Source organism: Mixophyes fleayi, chromosome 11, assembly GCF_038048845.1.
Source record: "Mixophyes fleayi isolate aMixFle1 chromosome 11, aMixFle1.hap1, whole genome shotgun sequence".
NCBI lineage: Eukaryota > Metazoa > Chordata > Amphibia > Anura > Limnodynastidae > Mixophyes > Mixophyes fleayi.
The window spans coordinates 73,788,885-73,814,031 of record NC_134412.1 but is presented as its reverse complement, the minus strand read 5'-3'; the positions used below and the strand labels follow the sequence as shown (position 1 = coordinate 73,814,031).

General features: G+C 39.5%; 2 protein-coding genes and 1 long non-coding RNA gene across 4 annotated transcripts in view; 1 reads left to right on the top strand and 2 right to left on the bottom strand.

Annotated features, from left to right (window-relative positions):
• Positions 1–2,548, top strand: part of LOC142108017 (putative glutamate receptor) — a 30,940-nt gene extending 28,392 nt beyond the window's left edge. For both annotated transcript variants that reach the window (XM_075191710.1, XM_075191709.1), the window contains exon 11: positions 2,017–2,548. In XM_075191710.1, the coding sequence (XP_075047811.1) occupies positions 2,017–2,106 (90 nt within the window). In that variant the 3' untranslated portion in view covers positions 2,107–2,548. The remainder of the gene's footprint in view (positions 1–2,016) is intronic.
• LOC142108018 (uncharacterized) lies at positions 1,282–4,394 on the bottom strand. Its single transcript, XR_012680073.1, has 3 exons — positions 4,170–4,394; positions 2,572–2,611; positions 1,282–1,310 (listed from the first exon to the last, which is right to left on the bottom strand). It is a non-coding gene; the product is annotated as an uncharacterized LOC142108018 (long non-coding RNA).
• Positions 4,395–7,221: 2,827 nt separating this feature from the next.
• PANK4 (pantothenate kinase 4 (inactive)) overlaps positions 7,222–25,147 on the bottom strand; it is a 58,878-nt gene continuing 40,952 nt past the window's right edge. The window contains exons 12-19 of the mRNA XM_075191707.1: positions 24,418–24,505; positions 19,355–19,506; positions 17,314–17,369; positions 16,978–17,027; positions 13,791–13,895; positions 11,622–11,722; positions 10,705–10,773; positions 7,222–7,621 (exon numbers count right to left, since the gene is read on the bottom strand). Of these exons, the coding sequence (XP_075047808.1) occupies positions 7,408–7,621; positions 10,705–10,773; positions 11,622–11,722; positions 13,791–13,895; positions 16,978–17,027; positions 17,314–17,369; positions 19,355–19,506; positions 24,418–24,505 (835 nt within the window). The 3' untranslated portion in view covers positions 7,222–7,407. The remainder of the gene's footprint in view (positions 7,622–10,704; positions 10,774–11,621; positions 11,723–13,790; positions 13,896–16,977; positions 17,028–17,313; positions 17,370–19,354; positions 19,507–24,417; positions 24,506–25,147) is intronic.

Sequence of the window (25,147 nt, the reverse complement as noted above, 5' to 3'; positions counted from 1 at the left end):
TACCTTTGAGTGTAAATCTACACTATATCATGCTGTTAAATAAGCCCCACAATGTGCTCCGACGTGCTGGGCAACCACTCAAATTATAGCTGTCATTATTTTTCACGCAGAGTATAGAAAATGAAAGCGGACATTTGATTTGTGCACATTGCATATTCTGCGTATTGATAGCCAAGGTGCATCATGCTATATTAACCTATGCCCCAGGCTAAGGATTGCCACATTATCACTTGATCATTGACAAAAGAAAAATATACAGGCTAACTAATACATACAAAAACAGATGAGATATAGAGGCCTATTTATCAATCTGCGTCAATACGGCTGATATTTAGCGAGGAACAAAAAATATGGCTCACGACCGCAATCTACATAGTAACATAGTTGATGAGGTTGAAATAAGACACCAGTCCATCAAGTTCAACCTATTTTGGAGATCCTGCACTTATATTTGAAATTAATCCAGAGTAAGCAACCGCCAATCTGTTTCAATTGTGATAATCCCCCCAGACTCAATATTGCAGTCCTATTTTTACCCTATATCCACTACTATCCTTCATTTTAATTAACGGTCGTATCCCTGGATACACCTTTCTGCTAAAAATTTGTCTAACCCTTTCTTAAACATATCTATTGAATCTGCCATCACAACCTGCCCTGGCAATGAATTCCATATCTTGACTGCCCTTACTGTAAAGAACCCCTTCCTTTGCTTGTTGTGAAATTTCCTCTCCTCTAACCTTAGCGGATGACCACGTGTCCTGTGTATGGTCCTTGGGGTAAAAAGTTCCCATGAAAGCTCTCTGTATTGACCCCTAATGTATTTGTACATAGTAATCATATCTCCCCTTAGACGCCTCTTTTCTAAAGTAAACATGCCTAAACTGGCTAACCTTTCCTCATAACTTAATGACTCCATACCCTTTATCAATTTTGTCGCCCTTCTCTGAACCCTTTCTAGTTCCAAATTATCTTTTTTATAGAGTGGTGCCCAGAACTGTACTGTATATTCAAGATGAGGTCTTACCAACGATTTATACAGTGGCAAAATTACACTGTCTTCCCTTGAATCTATGCCCCTTTTTATGCATGCCAATACTTTGTTTGCCCTTGCAGCTGCTGCTTGACATTGAGCACTATTGCTAAGTCTACTGTCTACGAGCACTCCCAAATCCTTTTCCATTATACTGTATTAAGAAAAAAAATATCTTGAGGCAGTTGAGATAATCAGCTGCCGCAGCGATACTTACCACTTTGCTGAGTCAGTGTCTGTAGACATTTGCATGCGTGAGCTATAACTTGGTCTTTAACTTGTAAGAAAAAATAAATAAATTATATACTGTATGACAAAAATTATTAAATATTATAGTATTTTTTAATGCCTTTCATCACCATCCTGAGATACTTGTTATATCTGCAAAGGGGAAGCTAAGGGCAGGGAAAGCCGGCTAAGCTTACCACCGGCGGTAACTCATGTATACGACGAAGTGAGAAAAAAAAATAATAGTAAAAGGTCAAGTGGAGAGCCGTGACCAATACCTCTGCAGCAGTAGGTCACATGAGTAGGAGAAGCTATGAGGTCCTGAACTGTGTAAGGGCAGTAATGCGGTCTATAAATCATAGTTGCTTACTCTCCCAGAATGTCCGTGAGACTCACGAATTTCTGGGAGTCCTCCCCTGGACTCCCGAGAGATCAGGGCAACCTCCCCGATCCTGACGTCTTTGTTGGTGAAGTGGGCGGGGCTTAGTGACGCAATTCACGTGTCGTCGTGGCACCCACACCCTATTGTAATAGGCTAACGTGTTGATGTCCGTATAGGGGTAGGGGGCAAAATGACGCGATTAGCCGTGCCCCGTCCCCACATGCCCACCCCCCCCATGGATCTCCCAGGGACCAATAGAAAAAAAGTTGACAAGTATGCTATAAATGTAATCTACTGTGCATATGATGGTTAAGTTATTGACAACCAAGTTCAAATATAATTTATGTATTATTTGTCCTACTTTCTTTTACAGAAACCCTGCTGCTCTGCTTTCACAGAAGAAATAGGGCAGCGGTTTGGAAGAACAGAGAATCAGGAGTGTGTGGAAAAGGTGCAACCCTAGGTTTACTTCCTGGTGGAATAAAACACAACCGATATAAGGATATCTGAGAATTGTGAATGTGCAGTTAATAATTATCCGCGTTTTTGTAGTGGTGCCTTTCTATACTAGTGCAGTTATAACTATGGTGCTCTGAGAGTGTTATCCTTATTATTGAGAAATGGAATATAGTGTTCGTTTTGTTATCATTTTTAAAGATACTATAGACGTTTTAGCTCAGTATGTAAGATGGTGCAGTTTATTAAACAGAGACTATGCAGTATATTATCAGTTGCACAGAAATGAGTGGAAATAACTACACATGGTGGTTAAAATAGGGATTTAAGTAATATACTTAATCTGTATAAACAGTGTTATCTCAGTTTACGTTTTGGCATAGGAATGTGACATTTAGTAAAGTGGCGTCGTTCATTCTTATCTGTTAACTAATAAACTTTTAAAAAGATGGTGGCCAGAGTGACTACTTACCTTTAAAAATGATCATGAAAAAAATATTCTGCTCATCTGCCTACAAAAAAAAATAAGCGCAAAAGGTGTAAATGATAAAAAGTGTATCTGTTAATTGAAACATACAGGAATAAAGTTTTACCACTTTGAAGCCTACAATGGAGGACGGAATAGGCACATGTTCTATTATGGATATTCATGTGGGACTTAAAATTTTAGTCTGGCATCCACGGTGACTTAAAATTTTTAATAGCTATTCACTTGTGCTTCAAAGTATTCCTAAGCACCTCTAACCAACCGTGCAACCAAGATCGAATTGTTAGTACAGAGAGGTGTTAAATTGTTTGCGAGCTCGGGTCCATATTTGACCCTTAAGATGTTCATTTACTTATGCAAACCTCAGAAATTGAAATTTATTTATGAAAGTGGATCTACCCCATAGAAGAGACAGCCAGCTGGGAGGAGGGCGGTTGAGAGTGGAACTAATGACAGCATGCATTGATAGGCTGCTCTCTGTTATAGTCCACAAGATGGCGGCCTCCACGGGGTGTTCCGCAGGTTCAACTACCTCCCAACTGTCCTGATTTAGGCGGGACAGTCCCGATTTGAGGGCTTTGTCCCGCCATCTTGATCAGGACAGCTTCGTGCTGCCTGTAGGAAATTTAGGAGGTAGCACTGGCCACTTAATGGGTGTTTGTAAGAGAGTACAGGATTGGATGGCACTTCAATAGCGCTAGACACGCATGTCCAGATTTAAGAAGAGACAAGGTTGGGAGGTACGGTTCACTGGTTATGTTAAAGCAGAAAACTGCTGCGTTAGTATAACTAGGCAGAACTTCAAGACAGAGATAGCAAGTGCAAGCCTGCAGATTCCTAACTGAAAACCCAAATCACCTTGCTGCAAGTACTAGGTTAATCTCAACTAACATTTTAAACTCTATTAATATCTATGAAACGAATTGTCATAGTCTAAATAAAATAAAAAGTTTGACTTAATAAAAAGCTATCTTTTAACACAATAGTATAGAATATGGTAGTATTTAGCTAGAAGTGGCTCTAGTGTGTATTATTTTGCATGCAATTTAGAATCTTAGTGGAGCAAAATATCACCCAAATGCTATAGTTATGCTTAAACTTTGTCTCTAATATACCCTGCATGTCACCAGGTACCTAAATGGGGGTGTTCAAAAATAACAAAGATTCTGCATTCTTAGAGATATTAATTATAAACAAAAATGCTCCGAAATGTGTCATTTTAGTCACCTGCAGTTACATTTACGTAATTTGCATATGCCACATGAATATCCAAATATATGCAAATACAAACGTATGGGTATGACCCTTTGACACATGAGAAGTTATGAGCTAAGTAACAGATCCTTGCGCCACAAACTGGATGTTATAATTCGTGCTTTTGGACTATATCTTATTAAATGGGGGGTTTTTTGGTTGGTTTTTAAATATTATATAACATGGTGTTCAAACTGGTTGACCACAGTCAAATATAATCTCTATTATACCAAGCAGTCTATGACAAATTCACGTTTTACACATTTTCTGTAATAATGATAAAGGATATAATATAATGATATAGAATATAAATAGTAAAGTAAACCTACGTGCAGCAGAGGTGCCGTGTTCACCAGAAATGAGGAGGCCACAGTTCCAGGTCCCTTGTCAGTGCTCATGAATATTACTTTTCCCACACAAAATGGCTGCCCTCACTGTATACTGGCAACAGGCAGGGCTAGAGAGAAGGCACTTCATAATAAACAATACAATATACAGTATATCCTATACAAAAATGCTTTTCGCTAATAAAATACATTGCGATAGTATTAGCTTTTACACTATAACAGAAAGCGGTCATGGCAAAACAATTTAATGTATGTAAACTTCTCATGATAAGTACCTCAAAAGTAGAAGCGACATGTGTTAAGGTGAGCGCAGTGTTAAAATATGAAATATTGATAGACAAAAGTACGTTTATCCAATTAAAAAAAAAAAAAGTTGTTTGTTTTGTAACATTTCGTGACAAGATGTTGACCCATAGTTCACTTTAAAGATTGTGATTGTGTCATGTTATGTTCTTTTGATGTGTAAAAATAGTCAGGTGTAACAAAAGCTCACGTGTTTAATGAGAGCACCTTTGTTCCTGAATAAACGTGGGCTATGACAAAGAACCTAGCAGCTGTGTTTTAACAACTTGTTGCAATAAGTACCCTTTAATAAACCAGATTTCCTCAGTAAATATCTACAGTCAATCCAAAAACAAACTAAAAAATTACCTTAAAAAAAAAAACTCCATCTGCTACTTTTCTAAAATTACACGACAATCTTATGGTCACTCTCAATTCTCTGTAGGCAGAATAATTTCCTACCCAATATGAAATGATGATTCAGTCCAAAAATAATAATTTAGCAATGGCTAAACTATACCTACTTGCATCAGAGTGGCATAACCAGCACAGTGAGTGCTGGAAAAATAATGATATATTATAGTACAAAAACAGAACTGAAAAAAAGAAAGTCAAGGTCACGTACCCATGGGTGCAGGTAATGGACCTGGTTCATTAATTCGTCTAAAGCTGCGCTGCAGAATAGTGTAAATTATGGAACGCTCGTTTAGCACCTCAGAAACCTACATTATATTTTACAGACTGGTGAGAGCTGCAGGAAATCTGAAACGAAAGCTTGTCATTAAGCAATTAGGTCCATTCACGTACATATTTTTAGAGCCACAGGATCAGAGTGCTTTTATTTTTTTTACGTACGTTAAATGTGATCTGAGCACTTGATTTTAATGGCTGTGTGTAAGAGCCGTAAATAAAACGTTCTATTCAGCCTCTTTTATAGAGAACTTTTCCCTTGGGGATCTTGGACGAGTCACTTTGCCTCCCTTTATCTAAGACACCGATTGTAAGATTGACTAAGCAGGGAAACTACACCTGACACAGGTTCTAATGCATTGAACTGTTGCCAAGACACTGCATGGAAGATTAATTCTAAGGGGCATATTCAATTGTTTACTTTTTCCGCCGCGGAAAAACAGGTTATTACGGTAATTCTACTCAGATTTCAGCTCCCCGAGCCGCAAGCTCAAATCCAGCGAGAAAACTACCGTAATAACAGTATTTACGCACACTATTACCGTAATGACAGTAATAGTGCACGCACCTCGAGATATTTGGCGTTTTCGCCAACAATCGAATATGCCCCTAAGGGGGGGATTCAATTAGCCGCGTAGCGTCTCTGGAACATCTACGAGACACTTCGGAGGAGATTTGACAGAAATCTCCCCTCATTTTTCCTCGCACCTCGGAAAATGAGCTCCGAAAATGAGCGCGATATCTGCGTGCCACATTGCTGACAATTGAACCTCCCCCTAAGAAAAAATGTTTTTCGTTTTTTACTTTTTTTATTTGCCAACAAACAAATGCTAATCAGACAGAGGTGATAGTCTATAGCCCAGTTTCATCGGTAATTTGGCGATTACAAATACAGCACAATACAACTGTTTAACATCTGGGTTTATGGGTTGAATGCAAAACATTGCGCAGTGGAATGACAAATATTAGCTCCTCCCTTCATTACAGACAGCTGAAGCTCCTCCCACGTGTTTAGGACCCAGATTGGGTCCCATACACACCAGTCACTGCATGTACATTGGTCAGATCAGCAATACACAGCCGTTGGTCTATATTATTGTGAAATAGTGGCTTTACTTAGTGTCCCTTACGAACCACTGGCTTAACACATCAATTTTGGTTTGGGGCATAGGGTGTTTTCTTCTGAATTCTATACAGAAAAGTTGGACAGACATTTAAAAAAAATACATTGTGCAGTTTATTTTGTTACAAGAAATTTTGGGTTCGGTGATGTTGCTGTGCGTGGCAATAATTATTTACATACTAGCACAAGCTCTCCATGGATTGCATTAACAACAGTGACATTTCCAAGACAAAATAATGTAGTATGCAAAAGACATCGCATAAACATAAAAAAGGTATTGATTCAAACCTGTGTCTTCTATGGAACAAACTAAAACACACACAAAATGACATGCTAATGTGCACCTTTCATATACACACAGGCCAGGCGGCCATTTTGTGTGCTGATCCAATATCCAGGTGAATACAGCCTATGATTTCACTAGGAAACAATGACATTAGAAGACAATACCTCAGTGATATCATTAGTTTCAAGTTAATTGTTAGTAAGCTTTCTAATTAACACTGGTTAAGAATACAAAATGGCTGCCGATGCACTTTAAGGGGTATATTTACTAAACGGCGGGTTTGAAAAAGTGGAGATGTTGCCTATAGCAACCAATCATATTCTAGCTATCATTTTGTAAAATGTACTAAATAAAGGACAGCTAGAATCTGATTGGTTGCTATAGGCAACATCTCCACTTTTTCAAACCCGCAATTTAGTAAATGTACCCCTAAAACTATAGTTAAAACACAAAAATACCACCAGAAATTAGACATTTTGGACATTGTGAAACATCAGTCCTGATAATTTTACCTGAATTCAATATTTGAAAAACTCCTTGGTGTAACCAATTACATTGCTCTCCAGACTTCCAGTTTACCAGTCTCTTGCAGCAATAAGATTCATATTTTACCTAGTCAGACTGAAGTGGTATAAAAATAAAATCAAATGGTGTCATATATAATTTAAATTTATTTATATATTTATACATATGCATACTGTCTTTTTTTATCTCCGCACAAAAGCACAATATAAATACAGCAGTTTTAACCCTCCCATCCCAGTAATAAAAATACATTCTTTAAAATTGATGAATAAAACTAGTGCCGAGGAATGGGCTGAGGTGAATCATCAGTGGCTTCATTTGGGTGGAGTCTCGTATTTGAAAACCACACTAAAGATTTTGCCCCCCAGTCTCTCTGCCAGCCAGGAGTTCTTGATGACGGCCAGCTTCAGGCTTTCACAGCGGAGGATGGCGTAGTAGTTGGTGTGGATAGCACGTCCCATGCCCTCAATGATAACCAGATCCGTGTTTCTTTCCTTCACGAGCATGGCCAGGCTCTTGTCTAAGCGGCTGTAGGCATACATTTGCAAAGTTTCGGTCACAAAGGCATTAAAAAAAAAAAATAAAAAAAATATGAAAGTAGTATTTTTGTGTAATTATATTTACACTGATCAAGTCAAAATCTAGATTATGAGGGCTTTTGACTAAGGTGGTCTTGGGAAAGCACATTTATAAAAACAATTGCACAATGAAACAGGTAAATATAAAACCGTAGCATGTTGTATTATCTTTGTCAGGTCTGTTGTAGGACAGGGGCCTTAATAGGGCAACATTTTTAATTACAGGCATTACATAACATTGGTAAATATCGTACTATGTGCTCGTCCCTTTTTTTTTTTTTCGAAATCGAAGGGAACACTGGACTAGGAAGATTTTCTGTGCACCCCACAAAATACAGCTCTACTAAGCGCTATTATTGTGAAAGAATTCATTTGTGGATTTATAAATGCCCCGCTCCCTTGGACTACTGAGGAGGGACCAATAAATCAAAGTAAGACCTTGGAAAGAAATCAAGGTTGGCTTCCCTTGAAGGTAAATAATGGGCCAGTGATGCAGCAACATTCCACATGGAAATAACAAAAATTATAAATCAGTGTGAAATGAAAGTCATTTATGTAATTTATCTTTCTCACTAGTTCATAATACATTAAAGGATTTAACACTTTTCTGCAATAGATCATAATTAAAACTTCCCCATAGGGATACCAAATAGAGAGAGAGGTTTCCACAGAGCTCTGCGGTAGATATGGACAGGGGCTCCACCCCCCCACCCCCCGGGGGAAGGGGCGCGGGTCAAAGATCAAAGGCATTGGTGGTCGGTGGAAAGCAGCCAATCGTGAGGCTGCTTGTTGCTGAATGGCCTCAGACAGGAAGTGTTCACTCCACTTCCTGTCTATCTGAGCAGCAAGGACTGATGCAGCAGGAGAACACCTAAAGGTAAGTGAGGGGGCTGCATATAGAACCTTATAGGGAAGGGGGGGGGGGGGCTGCATATAGAATACTTTGTACAGCTGGCACCTCCTTAAATTACCACCTTAACACTGCCAATAATGGTGTCGCCCTTCATAGCGACGTCATTGTTGGCTGCCGGGATCTTTATTGCTTGAAATTATTTGAAGTCTCTTTTTGAAGCAGTCGGTGTGATGAGACTGTTGGAAATGCCAGCTTCGGTGTCATCACATCGAGGTATGTCTTGTTGGAGTTTACATCGTCGCAATGCTGTACCCAACCCCTATAGCACTGCATATAGAGCACTATAGGGAAACTCACCATACAGCATGTCTATAATATAAATGTCTAGTGGCGTGTGTTAGTCTGTCTGTCTGTGTGTGTGTGTGGAAAAAATAAAACCAAGCTGCAGCGCCACCTGCTGGACGGAGTTATACACTGACCTACTAAATTCTTAGTGTGTGTGGGAAAAAAAAAATTCAGAAAGGGCTGAAATTTGGTATACTAAGATGTTTTTAATTTGTTAATTTAATTTGTTAATTGTTAAAAGTGTTTATAAAGATTTTTAAAAAATATATATATATTTCTTGAAGGAGAAGCGACAGTTGGGAGTGGTTGGTGGTTGCCGGGGGTGACAGTGGGGAGTGGTTGGTGGTTGCCGGGGGTGACAGTGAGAGGAGTGTGATACTCAGGACCGCTGAGAGAGATCCCTGTGTCTGGATAGACATCTGGATAGATGTGGCGATGAAAATGAAGGATGAGGTGATGGAGAAGAATGATGAGGTGGTGACATGTGGACAAAACCACGTTAAAAAAGGGCGCTTACGTCGGGAAGTAACGCTCTTCCCCTGAGGAGGCCTGGCCTAGCCCCAAATGCATGACAAGAACCTTTTTAACACCTTAAGTAGCTTGATTTGACTAGAATGCATGAGTATCATGCACGGGTTAACTTGTATATGATAATTATTTACCATCACCCGCTTTTCCTAAGCATTAACTACTTCGAACCAAGGAGCTAATTACTATTATGGAATATAAGACATTGGAACAATACTTAATATATTCACATCTCCACTACTATATACAATTAACCCTGAAGGAGGCTGGTGCTTTAGCAGATTCCTTATAAAATCCTGAGATAATATTTCATTGCTGATATCTATGTGAGTAATAGATGTTTCTTTGTGATATTTTATGTTTTAATATTTATGTGGTTGGATTAAATAGTCTCTTATTTTTTTTTATATATTAAGTGAAGGGTGTATATTAATTATACCCATATTTATTGGGATTTACACTTTGTATATTGATTAGGTATCATCTGTACAGTTCTCTATAGTGTTTCTCTTGTATAATATATTTGAGGATTGACACTTTCCTCCTAGACCTATCTGCAATTGGTACTTTAACTATTTATCAACTACTATTTATTATCACTAATCATTATTAGCATTTACCTAATATTTTTCAAAATACATATACAGTATATGTGATATATATATTTGCATATTTAGTGCTCGAGACTTAGTGTGTGTTTTGGTTTTACTATAGGGAGACTGCATATAGAACACTATAGGGAGGAGGAAGGCTGCATATAGAACTCTAAATAAAATTTAATAATATAAACTAAAGGAAATGAGAAAAAGGCAACCATTGTATAGCATACATCCTGCTGTTGGTGATTCGCCAGAGAACCACACCTATTGGTGTATGTTTACTAAACTGCGAGTTTGAAAATGTGGAGATGTTGCCTATAGCAACCAATCAGATTCTAGCTGTCATTTTGTAGAATGTACTAAATAAATGAAAGCTAGAATCTGATTGGTTGCTATAGGCAACATCTCCACTTTTTGAAATAGTTTAGTAAATATACCCCATTGTCTGTCTCTGCATTAAACTACAGCTCCCAGCATGCTGTGCAAGATAATGTTGATGACTTTGGGAGTATGCGGAGCCGATTTACTTGCAGTTTAAAATAAACGCACTATGCGCTCAGTATGCCTGCCTTAATGACTCATGTTTTACAGTACACTAGTGCTCTCACATAACGAAAAAAAAATAAGACAAGCTAGAGACCAATCTATGGAGAAACGGCCACCTGTGATCAAACATGTTATAGAAATACACCATTAATCCACACTCACCTAAGATCTAAGCAGGGAGAACTTGATCCCGTTTGTACGAGTATTAACCTCTCATCCTGCAATGCAGACCTACAAAGAATACAAAAAATGTCTGATTTTTCAAAGCTAATATTGCTAGTTTGAAAAGACACTAATGCGGTTTTGTGGATTACAGATCAGCCTTCAGACAGGATTTTACTAGACTGACAGTAAGATAAAAGCTGCAGAATGCACATGTTGATTTGTACTACTAGAATACTGAATTAATCTGCCTCCTCTCTCACTTTTACATCAGTCAGAGCCAGATACAAATTATAAAGTAGGAGACAAATGAAAACCCTACAAGGCCAAAGAAAAACGTGAAAGATGAGATGATCCAATAAGAAAAGGAATTTAAAATTAGGTATGAAATGCCTTCTAGTTTCACGGGATCTGGGTGTCTGAATCTTAAAGACAGAAAGTCTAGTATGCATAAGAAAAAAAAACTCCAAAAGTTACAATTTTATTAAAAATATCTTGTGATAAGTTTCTAAAACTTTTGTGATTGCCACTAGCAACTCCTTGTATTTTACATTTAATAGTCAGTTAAAAGGACCAGAGAGGACCAGTAAACTCTTAATAAATAACATACTTCCCAGTCATGTTTCTTCTGCCTCCATCACCCTCTTTTCTTACTAGTCTGTACACAGTGCAAAGCCAAAACCTATTTTTCTTTTCTTTTACCAGTAGGAGGCAGCGACGTGCCCTTATCATAGTGAACTAGTAGACAACATTCTATTTTGTTGTTTTCATGTTAAAAGGATCATAACAAACAGGTATCAAATAATTGTGCTTTAGTTTGTGAATCACTTTAATTGTACAGTTATGCATTTTAATAATAAACACACCAATATTACAACATAAAAAGTTCAGAATGAAGATGGAACATGTACACTTACTGTATGATTGAATCCATGTCTGCAATACGCTCTGTGATGATCAGAGATTCATTGTACGTGACATCATTCAGAGCAGGTCCTGAGTTACAGGCTAGTATGACCTAGTATAGAAATAGTCTTTACACCTTCTAGCAAACGTGTAACGTTAATAAAGCATAACATTTAACATATGACCTCATAGGCAAGTGGAGGTGGGGTTGGAGTACGGTGGGGTAATTACTGGTACCCTTTGGAGTCCAGCGTGATTTTCCAGAGTAGGTCATTGATTTTAGGTTTGCCGTATACACTGTATGTAGTATGAGTATGTATTTACATAGAATAGCTTGTCACCAAACTACTCCGTGTTGGAAAATCTTCTTTAGTTACCAAGTCTAGGGTATTATTTGTGAATTAATTATTCTGGCTGGGTAGAGGTTTAAATCTTGCACGCAAGAGGTACTGTCTAAATAAATTAAGTCATTAAGGAATTTTTCCTGCGGATGCTCAAATCTGGAAGGTACGCAATAGAACACAGCCACATCCAAGTCACCTCTGAGCGCAAAAACACTTACTACAGCCAACGATCTAGGGGAGCGAACGGTCGGATTCATGTAGGCAATATACAATAAGGGCGATCTGGTGCAGCCTCGTCCTAGTGAAATGCACACAGAAGTACGCTGGTTTTCTCCCTTATCTCTTGCTCCAACTGGGGGGCAAGTTTAAGTTCCGAATAGTAGTGATGATGGCTCAGTATGTATGTCAATACATGTGGATGCAATCAGGGGCAACTGTAGAAATGTATTATGTACAGTAGACATTAAGGACAGCCTAATAAATGTTTTTTTAAAAGAAAAAAAATATATATAAACAAAAACCTTTTTTAAATTTCCATTTATAAACATAAATGACTATATTAAACAATTAATGTTGCCTGTTGATAATAGTTTTCTTTTATATTCCACATAGGTATTGTACAGATCCTGCAGTGTCTGGTCTAATACAGCAGAGTAAACCTACTCCCATAGTCATCATAACCACAAGTATCTTTAGATCCGTTACTTGTTGACAGAGCCGATTTGCATGTGGTTTAAGACAACCGCATGCTGTGCTCAGTATGCGTGTCTTAATGTCTCAGGGCTGTAATGTTTAATATAATAACTTCCTTTTGTGGTATCATAATATATACATAACTTTTTCTTTATTTCTTTAAATAGTTTAAGGTTGAGCTATATAAATAAAAAAATAAATAAAATAAACGAGAACTCCCAGCATGCTGTGCAAGATAATCTTGCTTTTCCCCAATACCTATAGAATCGCAGTTTGCTAATGTCTGCTTTAACAGGACAATTTCTGAATAAAGAAAACAAAAATGTTCCATTAGTGTTCCTCTGCCTTCTACTGAAATAAAAATACTGACTAAACTCCCTACGTACAGCAATTTGGCTCTGCCAATGAGAGACATGAACAAGAATGTTTATCCACTGTTGCAACTAACATCAGTAATGTTATCTGTGCAGGCAGTAATGTTATCTGTGCAGGCAGTAATGTTATCTGTGCAGGCAGTAATGTTATCTGTGCAGGCAGTAATGTTATCTGTGCAGGCATGGGCAAATCCATAGTAGTCATGTGGTGGAAGACGAGCAAGTGACATCTAGGGCCTTCGTTAGAGCTGGATGCAAATCCTTTTGTGGCTCAGAAAAATATGCATTTCCATATTACACGTGTGTACCAAATTGTGAACATCTTTCGGTCAATCCGCGACACATTGCGGGGAATTGAATTCCCCCCCTTAGGGTTCAGCTTATGGCAGGAGCATTCGCGTGCAAGTGCAGTAAAGGTATGGCGATGCCTCACCTATCCTTAAGATGCCCCGTTTAGGGTGCGTATCTTTGCGCACCCCATAGGCATGGTGTTTATGATTATGATGGCCACATTTTTGTCTATCAGCTAGATTACAAGTGCACACAAAATACACACATACAGAAGCAATTTTGCTGCAGTATTTTTAAGCAAATGTTCAGCCCACATTTCTGATGTACAGGATCCTTCGTGTTTTGTAAGAGAAGAGTGAATACACCCCGTCTATAGGGAGGGTGTGCTTTTTCCTGTGCGATTTGTCTGTATAATTTGCAGCAGATATAAAGGACACTGTAAACTCAGCAGAGAGGGAAGACATTGAATGTTCTGTACCTCGGTTCCTCTGGAGAGCAGCTCTCTGACAAATGGGAAAACTCCCAGAATAATATCAATGCCGCTGTTGTCCACAAATATTAAGGCACATTTATGTGGAGGACCCTGGAACGCAGAAACATTATTATTACACTTCAGATTTCATTAAGCTCCCATTAAAAGGAGTCCAGTGATCAAACAAGTAAAGAAAGTATTTCCATGAATATACAATGTCTCCGATGCTGGTAATAGTATGGACTTCTACAAGCAGAACAGTTATGTGATATGGAGATTGCCAAGTGTAATAAGACCACTGTAACACTTCATAATATTCATATTTTATCTGTTATTAAATAGGCAACACAGAGAATGACGTAGGAAAATCAGCATTACAAGTTACAGTTAACCAGTGTACAATAACAGGTAAGATACAGTAAATATACGAAAATATATATAAAATATAATCTGTAGAGGTCAATTGTATACAAAAAAAAATGGTTCAAACATCACATAGAAGACTGAATCATGTCCCTGCAAATGTATGGTGTAGTGGGTAACGTGGAGGAGACAGAGATGCTCCAAATGACTTTTATTGTCTGAGTGCAGGAACACAGAACACAGCTTGCAGCAATCCAAGCAAGCAGGCTTAGTTAGCAGCACTAGTTAGAAGCAACATCATACTTGCCAACTCTAGGGCAAGTGGAGCCAGTTTAAGACTTGACAGATGTGGAGCGGCGAGATAGGAACATAAGTCTAACGGTAGCATTAAGTATAGATCCAAGAGGAGTAAGATGGAAGCAGGCGAGGCCAGTAGTCGAGACAAGAAATGCTCAGTAAGTGGATAAGAGTTTTGGTGGCATCCTGAGAGAGGAAAGGTCTGATACTAGCAATGTTGCAGAGTTGGAAGAGAGAGGACTGCGAAAGAGATTGAATGTAAGGGACGAAGGAGATAGAGGAGTCAAGACTGACACCTAGGCAGCGGATTTGGGGAACAGAGGAGATAGTGGTGTTGTCAATAGTGAAAAGAGAACAGGACGGGAGGAGACTCTTGATGGAGTTAAGACAATAAGTTCAGTTTTGTCCAAGTTAGATTTGAGAAAGCGTAAGGACATCCAGGAGAAGATGGCGGAAAGTCAACTGGACATCCGATAGAGGAGGGAAGGGAAGAGATCAGTAGAGTTTAGTGTCGTCGACAAAGAGGTGGTACTGTAGGTTCAAGGAACGGATGAGTTTACCCAGGGATGAGGTGTACAAAGAAAAAAGCAGAGGGCCAAGGACAGAACCCTGTGGAACTCCTATGGGAAGGATGGATTAGTGGGAGGATGAGGATGAGGGGGAGGGGGCCAGACATAGAAACAGAGAAGGAGTGGTTGGCAAAGTACGATGTGAACCTCAAAAGAAGGGTGTCAGAAAGGCCAATGGTGTGAAGGGTGTGTAGTAGAAGAGGGTGATCTATGGTGTCAAAGGCCATAGAGAGGTCCAGAAGGATAAGCAGGGAGAAGTGGCCCCTGGATTTGAATGAGAGAAAAATATTGCGGACTTTGGTCAAGGCAGTTTCTGAGGATCAAGGAAGGTGTTGTCAGAGAGGTAGTTTCTGAGACAGTTGTAGACGAGCAGCTTAAGTATTTTGTAGGGAAATGGGAGGCGAGAAATGAGGTGTGGTCAAGATTAGTTTTTTTTAAGAATGGGAGAGACAAGAGCCTGTTTAAAGGATGAGGGGAAGCTGCCAGTGGAGAGGGACAGATTGAAGAGGTGAACAAGGTGGGGGAGATGAAGCGAAGAAAGTGAGAGGGTATGGGATCCAGGGGGCAGGTTGAGGAATGGACCTCCGTGACCCATAGTGGGCGGAAGGAGCACAAGAGGTTGTGGCTGAAAGGAGAGGAGGGTGAAATGGTAGGGGTGGCGGAAAAGCGATGGGAGGAGGAGATTTCATCTCTGATGGCCTCAATTTTGGGAAGTGAAAAAGGAGGCAAAGTCAGTGGAAGTAAGAGAGCATGGGAGGGGAGCAAAGGAGTGTGTTAAAAGTGGCAAAAAGGTGGCGATTGGAGGTGGTGGTGAAGGTAAGAGGAGAGTATCAAGCGAAGAGGCAAAAATAACAGGATAAAGAGCATCAAGATTGCATCTTGTAAGGGTAGATTTGGGTGTGGGGAGGGGTGCAGGAGATGAGGAAAGAGCTGGAAGGGAGAGTTGGAGAAGTCAGAAAGAGCACATTGATGGGAGAAGACAAGGAGGGACAGAGACAGTGGTTGGGAAGGAGGTCCATTGTGAGAGACCAAAAGGAGGAAGAAAGGTCAAGAAAGGTAGGTAGACATAATGTTGAGCCAACCCTCCTTAGGGTATACAACCAACCAGATAAAATAGGAAGGGGTATAGCTATCAATCTCCTTGAGGACTTAACCCCTTCCTTCACCCTGCCATGGTTTAAAGAATTAAAGAAAATGTAATCGTGATATCTTACTTCAAAAAGGTTTATATTTTATAGTGAACCTCCCAAACTTCTGAGATTCCTGTAGTTCCGGAGAAGCTTTCCCTACCACTGCATGTAACAGTCACTTGTCCAGGAATCAAATCCTGTAGAAGTTTGTATAAATAAACAGTATAATGTGATGATAAAGCTGATAGGATAACTGTTGTAAATTGTCCAATCAGCTTTATCAGCACATTGTACTGCATGGTGAATTCAATCATAGCCATTAACAGTGGCAGAAAGAATTAATTTATCTGGAACTGCAGGATTCCTGGACAATGGATCCCTGACCTAAAGGATCTATTTAGCGAATATTACCCATAGAATATGGGCAAGCTTTCTCTGCATTCTCTGATGTTTTCTCTGGAGTGTATCTAGCATTTATTTGTCCTGCATAGTCTCCATGTATGATGGAGTATACATGTCTATGCCTAGCCTCCACAGTATGTCAGAAACACAACAAACACTGAGTTTGATCTGAAGAGTGTGAGTAGCTTTCATGCCACACTGTTAAAATAAATGTAAGTTATCCAGATGACATGGCTGTTGGAGCTCCATGTAGACAGAAATCCACATATACCCTGCCCAACAAAGATGAACAGGCTGTAGGAAAGGAAAGGAAAAAGGCTAGATACACTTTCCTGGAGTGTTCTACATAAAAGGCACACTTTTCCTTTAATGAGACTAAATTATACTGGTCACAGTCATAAAATCAGACCATGACAAAGAATACAAACTTACCTTTAACCTTTTGATCCATTCACAATAAGAATCAACAAGCCATGGTCTAGCTGTTGGATAAAAGTAAAAAAGAAAAGAAGACAATTCAATATAAAATGCACAGTAGTATAAAAATGTTGCATGTAAATTACCATCTAGCACAGGTGAACAGTCAGATACAGGTCTAAAATTTGTCTTAGAACCCAAGTTATTTAAAATAAATTGTGCATTATACTATGTAATAGCCTTCTGATGTACTCTGAACCTTGACCCCATGGCCATGACCCCAAAATGTTCTTAAAATTACCCATGAAATGTTCTTCGCAAAACACTACGCTGCTCGTTCCGCAAACTCACTTTGTAACTTCTTCTTTGCTTCCTCAAATCCAAACTCTGGGTCAGACTCCAAGACTCTGTATCAAGCATGACAAAAGGGGATTCACATTATGTTTTCCAGCAGTGTATAACTATCAGACACAACAAATAAAACAAAGCAGCTCACAATGCAATGCAAACAAAATTAATGTTCACAATAAGTAAAGCACATTGGCTAAAATTATAGTCATCTACCTCTTCTGCAGTTAGCTGTATCCACCTCAAGGTGTAGGCAGCTAGAACGCCTGTCACATTGAGAGGGAAAGCTACATACTCAGTAAAGAACAGAATGCATCCAATATATTACATGCTGCATTTTAGGTACATTCTACACTTGTCATACCCTCCAACTGTGGGACAGTCCTGATTCTAATGGATGATCCCACCAGCCAGGACTTTTGTCTCGACTGTCAGAATGCTGGAAGGTAGGTGCCTGCTGAACAGATGCCGTGCAGATCTGTCACATGTACTTGGGGCAATGCAGGGGTGCATTTAGAAGAGGGGCACGGGTGGGAGGTGCCTGAGCTATTCAGATGTGCTAGACCAGGGGTAGGCAACCTGTGGCTCTCCAGGTGTTTGTGAAACTACAAATCCCAGCATGCCTTGCCACCTATCTGCTGGTTATCTACTGGCAAAGCATGCTGGGACTTGTAGTTTCACAACACCTGGAGAGCCGCAGGTTGCCTACCCCTGTGCTAGACTTTTCGAAGAGGACGTGGCCATATTCCCATTCCCAGCAAGAGGATGTTGGAGGGTGTTGGCTTTATAGACACATTGTACTGCATGGTACATTCAGTCATAACAGCCAATAGTGACGGTAAGGATAATTTTCTCTGGAACCGCACGGCTCCTTGACGTTGAAGCCCTGCAGTTTCCTCTAAGTGAGGATAGGGTCACACTTCCTATAGAGGTCAATGATATCTATAGTGGTAGGCATTCTGCACCAGAAGTAAGACTGTATTATTTTACATAGTAAAGCATCGAAGTCCTAATAGTATTTAATGTGTTAGGTGATCTCCACCATGAGATTATGAAGCTGTAGCTAGTGGATACAGCAGCGAGTAACACTCTGGATGTATGGACTTTGCTTCATATAGAGGATTGACTGACACCCAATCAGTGTAACAGGAGCTACACATAGCTGAGGGACAGCCTGCAGCCCTCACACTGCGGAGGAACCTAGTTCCTAGTAGACTGATCAACTACACTCTAAATATTAGTGCAGATTTTGTGATGATTTTGGTCATAGAGCAGAGGGTAGTGTTTTTTTACTGCAATATGGGGAGGGAGAAATTTAGACTGTACCTACCTCTGGTAGGTGCATTATAAAGGGCCGCTAAATTTAAAATGTAACATATTCTGCTATGAAGTACCTTCTACCTTGAAAACGCTACATTTTGGATGATTGCCCTACTATTGCTCTAATTGAAGATTTCTTGCAATTACACCTGCAGTCTAAGAGAGGGTATTACACTATGAAAAAAAAACCATTAGTTTACAGATTTGTACATTTAAGTAAAATAATGCATCCAGTGATAGACAGAGCCCTCTTTTTTCCAGCCACGTGTTCATGAATAAGTACAAATTTATGTCACATAGATCAGATTTAAAAAAAAAACAAACAAAAAAAAACCTGTTCTATGAAATGTTTATGTTGATTTGTCTGTTTTATTGTATTCACCCCCTACTATGTACTCTCTTCCCTTGTATTTTTTTTTTCTGTACCTCTTTACACGACAATAATTGAAAAACCCTAATTGTTAAAAAAGAAACAAAAACAAAAAACAAACAAAACTGTTCTATAACTCAAAGCATAAAACAGCAACTGATAAAACATTTTTAGAAATATGCAAGTTCAGGCCAATCAGGATGGAAAGCTGGACTAGAACTAAAACAAGCAGCATATAAATCAGTTACTGATCTAATGAAATAATGCATTGCAACAATACACTGTGGGACTTATTGGAACACAGAGGAGATTATCTAGAAAAAACACTGTGGTTGTAAAACACTGAACACCTACTCGGAGACCGCTTTTGCTCCCCAGTCAAACACATTGCCTGCTAGCAGTCCTTTCACCAGAGCAAACTGCTTCTCCTCCCAGCCCAAAGCATCCAAAGATCTGATAACTTTCTGATAACATTTTAACGCTATGTCATTTTCTTTCTGCTTTACCTGGAAGAAAAACATGAGAGAGACTGGATATTACAGAAGGAAGATTCCCTTACCCAGGCTTGGATTGCTCGCTCCAAGACCCCGACGGTCATTCTCCTCTTACGCTCATGGCCTCTATTGGACCAACAAGTCATTGTTACCAACATGCGGACATGAACAACGGTTACACAGGGGATGCTCAAGAGTACACTACAATGGCACATGTATAAAATTGTTGAAAGATAATCAAATCCACTGTAATTTACTGCATAACATTTATCGGGCGGCCTATCCAAAAATACATAAGTTGTTAGAAAACTGAAAAATGAATATATGTATATTAACACACCGGGTAAAAAACATTCTATATATGCCTTTGGAAGTGAGAAGTGGGCGATTTATACTGATAACATCAATGTGAATACAGCACGTGTATGGATGTCAGTGGCTACTGTTCATAATGTGGATAACTGGGATGTCCATGAAGTTTGCATAGGCCATAAAATCCACTATATACTTGCTTTTTGGTCCCAAATAAGTTGAAAAACAGTTCCAGGTACCTATTTCTGCTTATTCTGTTAATTTGGATGAATCAGAGACCGAATTATGGAAAATAAAATAAATAATCAGAAGAGGCACATGTTCTCCCATACGATCCATTGAATTAACAGAGCAAGAATTGCTAACTAAAGATTTGGGGTGGGGAAAAGAGGGAACATATGGGAGCAGATCTAAAGACTGGTGACGATTACAGGGGAATGCTGGGGGAACAAGTAAATTGCTAGTGACAGCACCTAATACAGATAGAAGAGTGTGTGGTCAACACTATTAAAAAATAGATAAATAAGAATATGTTTACAAGATTGTTACAGCTTGTATTACAGTCTAAGGGGAAAGCTTAGAGTCCCATAATTCCCTGATCTCACATAAAGCCCTCTTGTCATATAATTCATATATGATAGAACCCCTCACAGTACAAAGGATTATGGGAGTTGTCTAGTGGCAGGAGACAGGTACAATATCCTTGTGGGTGTGGCGAGTATGAAAGGTCCAAAACTGTAATAGTGGCAAATGCATCAAAAACCACAAAACAGATATTATTCTGCTCAGAGCTCTTTATCTGTAGACACCCCTGTCCTATTGCTTAACTGGCCAAGCTAACTATGCCATAAAAGGTTATTTCTAAACCCCAAAATGGGTACCCACACTACTCTTATTTGCACCCACTTGTCCTCATGCACACGTCAAGGTGCACGGCCAATCCCAGTCCTAGGGACTGGTCCCAAAAAATGAAACTGCACCTAGCATTGTAGGTGTAAGGATACACTGTGAAGGTGTAAGACTTGTTCCATTAAAACCACAGGATGAGGCCTGATCTCCAACAACCCCAGAGATGGTGGAAAAATCAAGAAGATTAAAAAAAAGAAAGAGTCTCTTCCACAAAGCAGGGAACCCTCCTAAATGTGCCTTCACTATTCCTTTATCTCATTTGATAATACTGTTCCGCAAAACAAAGCTCCTAAAGTGGGCGCATAATGATCAAACAGTAAAATTGTAAAAAAAAAATCATGAAAAACATTTATTAGAATGATCTCAATGTCAACTGAACATAAAGTACATTTCTACAGTTGCTCCTGATTGCAAACACATGTTATAGCATGCATACGATACTCATCACTAGTGATCAGGACATAGACTAGCCCTGTAGCTGGAGCAAGAGAGACGGCAGAAAAACAAATAACTTTGAGATGCTCAGAGGTTGATTCGGACGTGGCTGCGTGTGCTGGAGTTTTCCACGCCCCTACTGTATACCGACTATGGCAAAACCCCCCCTTCCCTGCCCCCCTCACTCCCTGAAGCCATAAGCTGTAGCAAGTGTCCTTTGCGTTCGAAGACTGAGGGGATAGGACGGCGTTCACGGACGTATCTCCTGGATCTGGGCACGCATAGAGTGATTTTGAGTACGATACGCTCAAAATTGGCAGATACGTGCCTTGATGAATCAGTCTCTAGGTGCGCAGAGAAGGGAAAAAAATCCGCAGACTAGCAAGCGCCATCCTCCTACCACCCCTTTCATTTTCTCTATTTTTTATTCTAAAATACATCTCAGTTTAGTCTCATTCATGAGAGTGAGGGGGCATCAGGTCCATTTACATATCGTGTATGTGACGCTTTTTATTTAATTTCTCCTGGTGCCCCTAGAAATGTGCTTCTCTGCCGAAATGCAAAACACATTCCGCTAAAGGTATAGGATGAGCCTAGAAGGCGGCCAGCTCAGAGCGGATGCAAATTCTTTAACAGTGTGAAAATGGCCTGGTGCACAGCAAGGAACACCCCTAAGATGCACAATCATCACACTGTGCAAAATAAAGATGTACTACAATGTACTTACATTGTATGTTCTAACCCCCTATATACTGCGCTTTGCCTTATAAATAAAATATAATGAAAAAATAATATTAACCGCAATTTATGTTATGGAAATTGACAATTGCTTTTAATAATAACTATTTATCATTAATTGGGCTTAATATTGATTAACAACATTATTTTATTTATTTTTATTCCATTCTTTATCAGTTTTTACTAATCTTCATTATTTGTCTATTTTCCTCTATATGTGATTATATGTGAATAATTTTAATAATCGATTATGGTATTAACAATCATGCACACTCGTTAAACAATGTAAAGATTAACCCAATGATGTGCTAGCACAATAAGAGTTAACCCTTTACTGGAGGTATGGCTGACAGACACTACACCAGTGATAGGCCCACCCGATACACTTCAAGGGCTGCATGGACGACCCTCTAACCTTCAAAAGGGCCGACATTCTCCTTAATCTCAGTAATAAGTTAACTCAACACATTTAACTGACACCTATCTGTAATAACATATCAGCTAGTATTTTAAACAAGTCATACAAGCTATAAAAAACCAAATCTTTTGCCCATCACTGGTCTACGCTGACATTCTCCTGCATTACGCTTTCTGATCTCCGGGACTTATAATCTACACAAAAGCTGCCAAACTCCGCTGTCAAATGTGATTTGACAGATATCTAAGCACACAGCGTATGTATTGTATGGTCTACAGCTAAAGATGGCCGCACATGGGCCAATACTGCCACTTGGCCTTAGTTCCAGGTAACAGAAACTTTGTCCAATACGGTCATACTTGAACTTCAGGAGATCCAACCTATCGGTGCTAAGGCTCCATTGGCAAATCACTTTCGGACCGCATGGGGGCCAGATTAAGGCAGTTTGATGCCGCCAGTATCAACCATCGTTGTACCAATCATAACATTTCCTTATTATCGGCATACATTCATTATCACAGCCTGCTGGTTTTGGGAATACATGTTGCAATATCAGGCCAATTCTCATCATCTGTGTTTGTTTTGTTTGTTTTTTTACAATATACTCCTTCTAAGAACACAATGTTACCAGTCAATGAAAATAAATAGGACCTTCACTTAAAGGGATCATACTTACCGACTTTGAGGACCTGCCTTGCGGGAAATGCAGAAAGAGAGTCTACAAAGTCAGGGTGGGCAGGTCATCGTGATTTGCGTCATCACAAACAGACCACATGATGTGAATCAAGTCATTGCGCACTGGTGGGCGGGACTTGATGGCGCCACATGTGTCACCGCAGACCTCCACTGCTGCACAGTAACGTGTTTTGCATCATCAAGTCATGGGCGGGCCGTAATAGAGCAAATCACATCATCCTACCCTTGTCCCGCTCATTTCTCTGGCTGCCTGGGAGAACAGCAGATTTTCTATATTTACAAGAGGCTCCCAGGAGCGTCAGCAGGTATAGGTGCAGTAAGGAGGACATACAATTTCTAAGAAGAGCCTGTGCTAATAAATTGAAGTAGAACTTAGTAAATGTACGTTTTTCCTGCATGTTACTGGTGTGCGAAGGGCATTGCATCTTATCTAGAACACTGACAAGCTTAGAGGCATGCAAGAATTGACTGCTAATTACCACATTACATATTTACAGACGCCACGATCATGAAACATTATTACTTGACATTAAAATAAGCAGCTCAGATTTTTGACTCGGGTGTGAACTTGTGAAGTCTAAAATGGGCCGGTAATCATTTCGGATAGCTGCATTGCACTAAATATGAATCTGTTACTTAGCTCAATGTTGGTGTGTTATTAGAGGATTCAGAAGTTTCGTACCTGACCCCATCAGAGGGGACAAGGATGGCTTCTTATAGTCCCTCTGTAGGAAGTGGACTTTCATACTAAACCAACTACAGTAGAAGTCTTTTTAAACAGACGATATTCACGTGAAATTTTCACAAAGCTGAAGATAATTCAAATAATTCTCATTTGATGAATTGTGCAAAGGGACATTGAAATCTCTTCTTGTATGTACGTTTCTCTCCATAATTACATCTTGAACCTCAGGTACAACAGCATAGATACAGCCAGAGCCTTATGTCCAACTGGTATCATACAGATGTTTTCATCTTATTCAATCCTATAGGATATTGAGCACTGTTCTGTACAGGATAGACCGTGAAGCAAGCCCCATGCAGAGGACCCATGAAGGGCTGTTACTGTAATTTGTTAAAAGTGGTGTTTTGGCTCCTTTAATCTCACTCTAGCCTAATTGTCTGCCTGGTGTGCCCAATACCATGTCAGGACATTAAGGATCATTTATGACAGTTTGGAATATTGTGGTGCTGCTTTCTGAACATGGGCTAGGCTTTGCAGAAGGAGATATTTAAAAGAGATTCACGGGGGTGGAAAGAGCACATATTCAGCCCTTGAGTGTGTAAGTATCAAAGAACAGGTGTTCATGCATTATCAGGACACAGGAAAAAAAGCAACTTACCTGCTTGTTTTAACTTACAGGATAGCCTGATGGACAACAGGAAATATATAATTTCATAAAAAAAAATCTCACTTTTGAGTAGGGGTCTGGAAAATTGAATTCGTCTAAACAGTGTTCCCGTGTATCTAGCAGACTGCGGACTGTCAGGGATCCATAAGCACTAAAAAAAGATTTAAGGAAAGAGCTAGTAAGAAAGAATAAAAAAATCATAGACACAAGACAAGTTCTTTTTCAGATCACAGCACTCTATAAAAGGGGTTTAGTACTGGGCACTGCCCTATATCATAATATATTATTATTTAATGTATTATCCTCCAATACAGTCAGGGACATTGGTAAAAACTGGTGCAGGGCAAAAGAAGAGATTGTGTAACTCACATCCGCCAGAAGTTGCTTTCATTTTATAATCTAGATGGTCGCTATAGGCAACACCATTGTTTCCTTGTGCACCAGTTAATCTAGATGTCCTCAATTAGACTGCTAGCTCCCAGGACAGCCTTGCACAGTGTGAGCTATCAGGATGCATTTTGTTATAACGTGTTCCTTGCATAGTACGTGTCACATGTGACACAGCCCACACAATGCCCATCACAGGTAAGATCTGTGATGTGTCTGGAAACGGGACTGTTTTGCAAAACATTTGTTATACTATAGACCAACAAACAGGAGATCAGGAGCGACGAGTGATAAGTTTGAGGAATGGGGCTGCTAAGTAGTAATCACAATTTTGATCCGTGGTAGCCAATCTTTGCTGCATCCCAACATAAATCATTCCTAACCAATCAAATGTGGTCTGAAACCA